The sequence below is a fragment of the Phoxinus phoxinus genome (genome assembly GCF_949152265.1).
Source record: "Phoxinus phoxinus genome assembly, chromosome: 4".
Taxonomy (NCBI): Eukaryota; Metazoa; Chordata; class Actinopteri; order Cypriniformes; family Leuciscidae; genus Phoxinus; species Phoxinus phoxinus.
Genome location: NC_136879.1, coordinates 33,719,500 through 33,729,911, shown reverse-complemented (window position 1 = coordinate 33,729,911; position 10,412 = coordinate 33,719,500). Strand labels below are relative to the sequence as shown.

Sequence of the window (10,412 nt, the reverse complement as noted above, 5' to 3'; positions counted from 1 at the left end):
TCTCACGTCCCTCGACCTCGTCCTGCTCGCCACAACCTCTTATTTTGGTAATTGGTTGATTAACTGAGTGCGCTCCTTTTGAGTTAATTTAGGTTCATTATCTGAACATGCTCCTCCCGAACTTTGTCAATAAAACATAATTTAAGTAACCCTTACATTAGTCCAGCAACTGAGGACAGCAGTGAATTTTGGACTTGGTTTTAAAGACTTTTTTTTAAAAGAAAGTGAGTGCTTCAATATTATCATAAATACTGTCCAGAATCGGGAGAAATAGCAATACATTCCTAAAGGTTATTTTGAAAACTTGGGGACCGCTATTATAACATTTAAAGCAGATAACTATTACTATTTTTATATTCTATCATGGCGATGTAATACATAACAATACATTGTTTTTGATGAAAATTCAACCCAAAAATGCCAATAAATTAAATACTTTAAAAAAAAGAACTTCAAAAAGAAAAGGTTAATCTCATTTCATAATTTATTTATATGTTTACAACATGTATGGAACTTTTATGGAAGTTGCTTTGCAACCATAAACAACATACACTTTGTTTGCACCAGATTTACACAGGTAAATCATCAACATCCAAGCGGGTAAATTATTATACTTTTTCAAAGTGTATTGTAATTAATTATAAAAATATTTGTATATATTGTTTGCTGTCAGAAAAAAATAGATGTTACCACAAACTCATCAAAACAAATCATCATCAGGTACTCATGTAAACAATTTTACATTTTCAGTAAACATTCTGGTGTTTATCTTGGGAAGCAGGAACAGGAGGTCAGCTTGCCCTTTGGGCTGCATGCCAAACCATTCCCTAACCCACCACACACAAACATTCACACACAGTTTAAATCTCTCTATGTCCTATGCACTTTTGACATCCATGAAAATTATCCATGTGCCTCTCTTCCCAATGCTCAAATCAGTTATAAAGGCAGGTGGTTTTAGCTCTCTATGCTTTACTCCTTCATACTCAGCCTTTCACTCCCTCACTTGATATTGTTGTTGCTCCTTTAAGGGGGTTGACTCTTGTACCTGAAATGGTCTCATGCTTCCTCACTCCTCAGGATTAAGGCTACAACGATGTCGGAACTCTTGTCCATACTCATGAACCCACTTATTGGCAACTGGAAAAGAAAAGACAGTGAATGCCTTTATATTGGTGGGTTCCTCACAGAAAGCTTATGGCTTTAAAGTCCGCGTGAACCGGAAGTTGCAAACGACTTTTCTCAATTGTTGTGACGCATTTCCAATTGAAAGGGAATATTGAACAGAGGGCAGGGTTTTACTTCAGCGCTCCTCCTCTCCATCTCTCGCCCATAGCAGGGTAACGGTTTAAGGGGAGTGGTTAAGCGTTTAACCAACCCAAGTCGTCAAGCCTGTGTCATCAGAAAAAGAACCATTCCAGACCCGGAAGTAACTTTTCAAACTTTGATTAAAGATAACTTCGGCAAACTATTTTTTTTCCGTGTATTAACTTGCACGGATTAATTGTTCACCACAAGACTAGTAATATCCGCTAACAAAGTAAATAGGGTCAATTTTGATTTCATGCCGACTTTAAAGGGGTCATGAACTGGATTATTGTATTATTTTATACTGTTTTATGGGGTGCCCTTATAATGTTAGTATGATTTTTACGTAAAAAAAATGTTAGAATTTAGAAATAAAAGGCATTTTTCCTACCCTGATTTTATCCGCTGATTTGAAGAGGCGTGTCTGCTGTGAGACTTTAGTGTAAACGCCCACTGCTGTGATTGACTGACATGTTGGCATATGAAATATCTAACATTACATGTGGAAATCTCTTGAATAATTTTACTACGTTTTTTCTATTACAGATATCGAGACGAACAAATTATACGTTTTTTTAAGTATTTCCATCACATGAAAGGTTGCAGATGCGCATTGAGCAGATGACAGATCTGTTGATCACTTGAATGAATAGATCTTATCATTGCAACGCAATTTCTGCACTCTCACGAATGCTTTCACCAAATAACAATGCAAACACGATGTAAATACAGTAAGAGCTTCGTTGTGCAGTGTAACAGCGTCATTGATTTCATAGCGAGTTTTGGCAAGTGTCCTAAACTCAAGTCAAGTCACATTTATTTTTATAACGCTTATATTGTTTCGAAGCAGCTTTACAGAGATAACAGGAAAATAATGCAACAAAGTTTGTTTCCAGAAGAAAATAGCATCACAGTCCAGCTTAAGTAAGTTCTGTGTTTCATTTTTGTTGTAAAAAAGTTATTCATTTAGTCTCTGCTCTGGAGAAAATAACCGTGATGTCATCGTCCAGCTCAGCTTAGTTCTTATATAATGGTGTCAATGCAGGCAGATCAATATTATTGTTGAAAATTAAATTAAATGTCCCCAACTAAGCAAGCCAAAAGCCAATGGAAACAAAGGTGAAAAAAAGGCGACAGTGGCAAGAAACCCCAAAACTCCATCAGGTGGCAAAATGGAGTAGGGTTGGCAGCTTGAGCGATTGGAAAGGGATCTCTCTTTGATCGCTTTTTGTAGGCTATATATTTTAATCACAGTTTAAATAAGATTATTTTCATCCTAAGATAAACGATGTGAAGTCACTGGCTTGATTTACTGATGCATAAACAGTATTTTGAGAGAAAGATTATTCCAATGCCTGATAATCAAGTTCAGACAGATCTGTCTGAACTTGATTATCAGGCATTGGAATAATGGTTATGGTGCAGTCAAGTCATCTCATAAAGATCGTATTTACGAGTTGAACGCACATGAACAATGTCGTAAATACGAGTGGGAAGTTCAAGATTTTATTTAAGCCCCGATCTTTACGAGTTGGGGCAGGGTCATGTCAATGAGAAACATGGTGGAATACCACAATACTTAAAGGTATTTAGCAGTGATATTGTCAGGCTTTTCTATTTACAGCGAAGTAAGCTAATTGCCTGCACATGATGGTAAATACAATAGGCTATAAAAATGCAATATATAACGATAAAGTTTGCAGTGGCTTCATAAATTGATTAAAAACATAAAAAAGCAAAGCACACCTGATGCACATTTGTTGGTTCTTCATTTTCTAGAGCTAGAGTTTAAGAACTTTGCTGTATTTTTGTGTAATGAATTAAAAGCTTAAACCGCCATCTTCTGACGAAAGTGACTTGAGCGCCTGCCGTCGTAAACCCAACTTCCCACCTCGTAGGTACGAACTTCCCAGGAGGACTTGAACACAACATGAACATGTTACTTAGGCTACATGTTTGTGGCATTGCTGGTGGCAGATCCATATAATAAGTCTGTATGCAAAGAAAGCCTGCGTCAAAACTACAACTGAATTACCAAATAATCCACAGTGAAATGCATTGAATACAAACAAATAATGCATTGCTGAGACATTCACATTGTTGAGAAAAAACCCCTCACTATCCTAGCATTAGGATCGTTTTGAAGGTAATTGTATTGATCCTGTGTCAATATTTTCTCGTTCTCACATGTCACTACCTAACGCTCCAGTGGGCGGATCCAAAGACGCAGTGATGTAGAGATAGGCGTTCTTCTGCAAAGGCGGGCTTTCGCTGCCCTGTGACGTCATAAGTCTCCACTTTTGAGATCCTGTCGTTTTCTGGCCATGGTTTCAATATACGGGTAAGCTGATTTTGGAATGACACGGATGTTTTGAGTTTTGAAACAGGGTATTTTTATAGTATAACAAACTCTTAACTGTCAAAAGATCAAGGGAAATTTTATTCTCAGTTCATGACCCCTTTCAAAGCCTTGAAATATAGCACATGTAAGGACATATTTGATGTGGGGTTTTTTAAGCTTAAAGGAACACTCCGACTTTTTGGGACTTAAGCCTATTCAACTTATCCCCCAGAGTTAGATAAGTCCATACATACCTTTTTCATCTCCGTGCGTGCTATAAGTCTGTTTGATGCACCCACCGCTAGCCTAGCTTAGCACAAAGACTGGATGTAAATGGTTGCAGCTAGCATTCTAATCCAAATAAGTGACAAAATAACGCAAACATTTTCCTATTTACATGTTGTGATTTGTATAGTCACGCGCTCTGAACGAACTCTCTGCTCCTCACCACGGCGCGTCTCAGGTTATCACTCCGCCAAAGTAGCAGTGCTTCGCCTTCAGAGAATATAGTTCCCAGTATTTATACGGTTAAAATATGTCTGTGTCTCATGTGACTTTGTTTTTTGTACACTCTGTGACTATACAAATCACAACATGTAAATAGGAAAATGTTTGCGTTATTTTGTCACTTATTTGGATTAGTATGCTAGCTGCAACCATTTACATCCAGTCTTTGTGCTAAGCTAGGCTAGCGGTGGGTGCGTCAAACAGACTTATAGCACGCACGGAGATGAAAAAGGTATGTGTGGACTTATCTAACTCTGGGGGATAAGTTGAATAGGCTAAAGTCCCAAAAAGTCGGAGTGTTCCTTTAACAGGTGAGTAAATAACCCAAAAAGCTCCATTAAAGGAGAACTCCGGTCAATTTTAACATTGAGCTTAATTTTTAGTAAATTTGGAGTGCTGTCAATACAGAGAACAACGACAAAAATCGGTGTTGCCTACACCGTGTTATCCTATTTTTAAAATTTGCACAATTACCTGTATTTACATCCTGTTTTCGGTCGAAGTCCAAAGTAGTCGATTGTCGAGTTCACGCACATAGGTTTAGTTACCAATGATCACGCGCGTGAACTCGACAATCGACTACTTTGGACTTCGACCGAAAACAGGATGTAAATACAGGTATTTGCGCTGGCTGATATAACATCATTTTTATTCATATCTTTCACATCTACTGCAGTCAGATTCACCGTGTTCACTCTGAAGGAATCACTCAACATGGCTGGGCACTTGTATGACATATCAAGGATGATAAGAGAAATTAAAGCAGGTTTAAAATTTTCCCCATTCAAGTCAATAGGGTGCAAATTTTTAAAATAGGATAACACGGTGTAGGCAACACCGATTTTTGTCCTTGTTCTCTGTATTGACAGCACTCCAAATTTACTAAAAATTGAGCTCAATGTTAAAATTGACCGGAGTTCTTCTTTAACCATTCCCAATTCATTGAAGGTTCACATTTTTCCTTTCACTTTTTTTTATATTCTTTTACAGAGTTATTAGGTACTGTTGGAGCATCCCTGTCGATCAAACAGTAGTGTGTGGTGCCAGCAAAACCAAAGTCATTGGTTCAATTACCAGGGAATGAATTATTCAAATGTATACCTTGAATGCAATCTAAATTGCTTTGTATATGATTGTCTGTCAAATGAATGTTATTTCCTTATGTTGGCAAACAAGACACCATGTGATACAACAGTCATACCCCATTTATCGCCAACAATGACAGGGCAGCCAGCATGAAGAGTGTCACCATTTCCTTGACCATTTCTATGAAGATTCCACCAGAAGAGAGCCCCGTTCTAGAAAGCAAACATAAAAAAGTGAAAATGTTTTGAAAAATACATACCTTATAGAGAATAAAGAAAACTCCTAATATAGTTATATTATGTTTATTTAGTCTAAAACCTTCTTTGATAGTGTACACAAAAGCCAAAATTCTGGATTATGAACCTTGATAAATGTATATTCCTTTTTTTCTTTTGCGAGAGGTTGTGCAGAGATGACATCCCCTTATTGGGTGGTGAAAACCTGAGTGCCTTGAGGTGAAAGTTCAAATTTCTAGATAGCTATCTCTCAGGTTTCACCAACAGTTAATTTATTGAAACAACACTGACTCCCAAACTCAAAGCTTTTTTTGTAACAGGATATCCAACGAAATGTCTGACCTCAATAGAAAACAATCTGTTATTACAGAGTTGTAGGGAATAGCATTCTGAAAGCTGTGCAGAGTGAAGTCTGGTTGTCTTCTGTCTTTAGTGAATCTGTGAGAATGATGTATGGAATTCTGTACCTCCACTACAGGAATACTGAAGTTAGCGTAAATGAAGGCTGTGAATCCGCCTGCTTCCACAGAGCTCAACTAAAAAAAGAAAAATTCATTATGTTGTAAAGTGGTTTACTCAAATCGTGTTAAATTCATTTTGTTTACTGAAATGTTTCCAAAATGCATTTATTTACTTTCTCACTCAAAACTACATTGGCATGATATTGTCTTTTAATTAAGAAAGAAAGCAAGCAAGAGCTGAACTATTTATTGACTTACATATATCATGAATGTAGCCACTCGATTTCCAGTTTTTAGCCTGTACAATGGACTCGAGTCAGACTGCCAATAAAAATAAAAATAAAAAGATTTGAAACATTATTCTGCTGTAAAAAGTCACAGTATACACAATGAGTATGCATCATGGCTGATAATGTATATACAAGATACATTATAAGTAGGAAATCTCTGTATTGGAAAGCATATATTTATTATATATCATCATTTTTGTAAATGTGTTTCTTTGTGTGTGAATGTTTGGGAAACTTCAGAATGAAAGAAAATTGTTACTCACTGTGGCATGGTCAAAATGAGGTTCATAGTGTCCTCCAATACCATAATTTACCACTTGGAGATATTCAGCATAAGGAGGCTGCACATTCAACCCAGTGACCATAGTGATGCGTCGATCCACATTGCCCACAACCTCATGGGCCGAGTCTTTAAGCCATGCACTGAAAGATCATTGACAAAAATTCTAATGCGAGAGCCACTTCACACAGAAAGAAAAAAAGGGGATTTTATTGGAAATTGGACTAATTATTACTAGTATTATTTACCATTGAGATATGTTGGTTTTAAAGGTTGTAGGAGTACACTAGCATAAAGATGAGCTGATATAACTTTGATTTCATTGGGCCTTTAAACAAAAAATTACTTGTACCTCTTGCTGATGCGATATTCTGCAGTGGCCTGATTTAATCCTGATGCCACCACTGATCTTCTAAGCTGAAGGAAAACATGAAGATTTACATTTTTAAAAAAAAGTTTAATAAATTTTAGTCACTGTGAAGAATAAAGTACACATTTGAAGGGAGAAACAGTAAGAGAACTACAAAAAGTACAAATATATAAGATGAGGAAAACCAATCTTGCAGTTTCTTTTATGTGGGAATTCCAGGAAGAAACTAAATTACTGAACTACTGGCAGGGACAAAGAAAGAAGAAAAAAAAGAAAAAATGGAAACACGTGATTTAATGCTCAGTCTGCCCCTACAAAAACACTCTGGGTGGAATAACTGACGAGCTGTAAGCACGGTTGATTCCGACCGCATGACTTATTCACGTAATGTGCTCTTCATCTTCTTTCCAGCTCAGTTTGAAGCTGGCTTAAGTTGTATGGTTAAATATGTCTGGTAAAGGAGGGAAAACTAGCACACAAAATGTTGTCTCTCTTTAGAAAATGGTTTTATACAGACTTTTTGAAGTGTCTCTCCGTGTTGAGCCAGTCAGTAACTGGCTTGCCGTAAGATGAAAAGTGACTGATTTTACTGGTGACTGAGACAAATTATTTTAAAAATGAAAGCAGAACAACCTCAGCTGAGAACTGGCTACAAATGAGAGCTGAAGTCTCTGCCAACCTTATTCCCTCAATCCAAAAATGATCTAAGTAACATAAAGGACTCAATTACATCCAATTCTAAAAAAAAAAAGGCTTTCTCGTTTATTTGGAGAGTTCTGGTCCAAATTCACTCACTCTTGCATGTGCATCATATCAAAGGCAGCATGGGTCATAATTAATTTACAATGAATTACTTTAACATATTGGTCCTAGATTCCTAGATTTACTTATTGCATAACCAATTCTGTATGTTTCCACATTAAGGCTTAATGCAAACAGTACACTCACCCCTGGCATTGCATATTCTCTGATGCTTTTAGCTTCAGGTCGGGTGACAAAACCATGGAAGAGCACCACATAAGGGTGCAGGCTGATTAGCTCTCTTTTAATTGGTTGCAGAAGTAAACCAGGGTTGCCATTGGTGAAATAGTCACAGAACAACCTGGGGTTCTCAAAATGTTTTGGCTGTAAAAAGAAAGTGTGTTATTATTTCTAAGGCTCTGAAACATAAATATTCCTAACAGGTTATGACTAGCAACAAGAATGAGTTAAACTGATAAACATAAACACAGGTATTTTAATTAAGTTAACATAATTAACTCTTACCATCACTAAAGTGATGTCATTATGAACACAATAAAACTAACATTACTGTGTTAAAAGGACATTTATCTATGGCAGTGGTTCCCAAACTGGGGCACGTGAGGTACCCCACGTCAGGTGACAGAGGCGCTACGCAAACAAAATGCTGAGTTTAGCCATTCATTCAATTCTGCCCCACTTTAAAATAACATTAAAATCAAGCATGCATTTCTGACAGGCAAAATGACTCCTCTAATGTAAAAACAGCAAAATGGTAGTGCTGAAAAAAGTCAAATACATAACATCCAATCAAATTAAATCATCGTTTGCAGTCAAATCTGTCTGCATCCACACAAGCACTGTGTATATGATAGGTTGCGTGCACAGTATGCTTCCTTAGAAAATTGCACTACATCTTTGTAAAAGTGGGGTTTTAGCACTTTTAGCATAGAGATTGATTAAAGACTCAAACTATCTTCGATACAAAAACATACCCTTTTGTGAGTTATTGTTTTTAATCTAATAACTTAGGAACTCCAAGGCACTCGAAAAAGTAGAACAAAGTTAAAAAGCCTTTATTTCATTGATGGCTTAAACATTCAAATTGGTGACAGATCCACCTATGTGTTGCGGCTTTACATGCCTTCGCTTCGCGTCGTGACCGCATTACCACCTCGGGTGTGCATTATTTTTCTAATAATTCAACGGCCTGTCATCAATTATTCCTTACATATATATTGTCACTTAATGTAAAGGATGTTAGATGCCTCAGGGCTACTCTAAAAAATTTTGGAACTACTGATCTAGGCAATGTGTCTTTATTTTTTATAAAACACTATTTTTACTTTTATTTTGTAACTCTCATAGTCAAGTTTCCTGGTTTATCATGTGATTCCCTTATCCCGTCATGTGAGCTTGTCATGAGCTTCCCCTCTTCATGTGTCATGTTCTCATTGGTTCATTGTTCATTGCTTTCAGGTGTGTCTTGTTAAACCATTAGTCTGTGAATAAATAGCCCTAATTTTTTCATTGTCTCTTGTGTCGAGTATTGTAAGTTTAACTGCTGTTGGTGAGTTCTGTTTAAGTTTAAGAAGTCAAGTCTTTGTTTAGTTGATATTTTGTTCATGTTTGGATTTTTTTTTTTTTTACGGCACTTGCTCGTCTACACTCGCCTCGAGTGGATATGTTACATGACGGGATAAGGGAATCGCATGATAAACTAGGAAACCATGATTATGAGAATTACAAAATAAAAGACAAGAAGAACATGAACAAAACCTAACGTGACAACAACACTAACCTATTATATTCAAAAACATCACATATACAAACAAATTTGTATGACAGACAAGTATCAAACTGACACCATTGTTTGAGTCAATGTGTTTGAGCCCAGCTGAGTTAGGTAGCCAAAACACACAGATTGAAGCTTCATTTGATGTCACTAGTTGCGAAGAAATGACACACTTAAGATTTAAAGCAGGTCATCGTTTCATGTGACCTCCTTCAGGATCCAAAACTGAAATAATTAACTTTGGTACATTGCTGTGTAATTTTCTTCAGGCAGCTCCATGAGGAATTCTACCAAGATCCACACAAGATTTGCCATAGCTCTTCTTTTGACTTTGGCTGCTTTTTGTATAATTTTTTTTTATGATAGGAAGTATTAAATAGTCAAATGGATGCCATATTATAATAATGGAAGTTTACTCCATTTAGAAACTGTAATCATCAATTGAAATTAATTTCAGTTGCAATGTGTGAATACTTTCCATTTCCCTTTTTAGCACTTATATGCTAACATTTTATATTTGTGTTGCTTATAATACTTCCAACAATAGATTGGAATAAAAAGATATAGCCTCTGATGAACACTACACTGTCTCGATCACAAGTTATGTAGCATAGTGTGGAATGGTACCTGAGATCCTTTTGTTTGGCAGAGCTTCTCATAGACATTCCTGGTTCTCAGATAAGTGGTGTCAGCCCTTTTCAAAGCAAAGCTTTGGTTAGTAATAGGCGGACTTTCATCAAGGAGCTTCTCATACTTCTCCACATTGAAATGTACCCTTCTGTTCATAGGATCTGGAAGAGAAGATTAAAATTATATTGTGACGAAATATGAGTTTTTCCATAGATTAAACTTAAAGTAGCCTAATCCTTATTTCTGAATTGAAAATAAATTGAGCTGTTTTGGCCAAGTTTTCTGTCACTGTCTCACTTATCGGCAGGTATACTGCAGAGGTTTACCATGAAGCAACAGTTCCAGAGAGAGACTGAGGGCGTAGGAT

The 10,412-nt window shown here is 36.6% G+C and overlaps 1 protein-coding gene across 2 annotated transcripts; it reads right to left on the bottom strand.

Annotated features, from left to right (window-relative positions):
* Positions 1-468: 468 nt before the first annotated feature.
* On the bottom strand, positions 469-10,248 carry LOC306997242 (prolyl 4-hydroxylase subunit alpha-3-like). 2 transcript variants are annotated; one of them, XM_079610467.1, is made up of 8 exons: positions 10,043-10,248; positions 7,828-8,004; positions 6,862-6,926; positions 6,493-6,652; positions 6,198-6,260; positions 5,946-6,014; positions 5,358-5,454; positions 469-1,140 (listed from the first exon to the last, which is right to left on the bottom strand). In XM_079610467.1, the coding sequence occupies exons 1-8, from the start codon at positions 10,199-10,201 to the stop codon at positions 1,070-1,072; spliced, it is 861 nt and encodes a 286-aa protein (XP_079466593.1). In that variant the 5' UTR covers positions 10,202-10,248; the 3' UTR covers positions 469-1,069. The 2 variants fall into 2 exon arrangements, with proteins under 2 accessions (XP_079466593.1, XP_079466592.1); XM_079610466.1 differs by having other exon boundaries at positions 472-1,140; positions 5,821-6,014.
* Between the last annotated feature and the right edge of the window lie 164 nt (positions 10,249-10,412).

What these genes read in the sequence shown, in the direction of transcription:
- LOC306997242 (XM_079610466.1), bottom strand. Translation starts at nt 10,201, where the DNA reads ATGAACAGAAGGGTACATTTCAATGTGGAGAAGTATGAGAAGCTCCTT. An exon ending in GCCAAACAAAAGGATCTCAG is followed by an intron (nt 8,005 to 10,042) that starts GTACCATTCCAC and finishes TTCTTTTTACAG; the next exon opens with CCAAAACATTTTGAGAACCC. An exon ending in CATTGTTGGCGATAAATGGG is followed by an intron (nt 1,141 to 5,357) that starts GTATGACTGTTG and finishes TTTCTTTTCCAG; the next exon opens with TTGCCAATAAGTGGGTTCAT.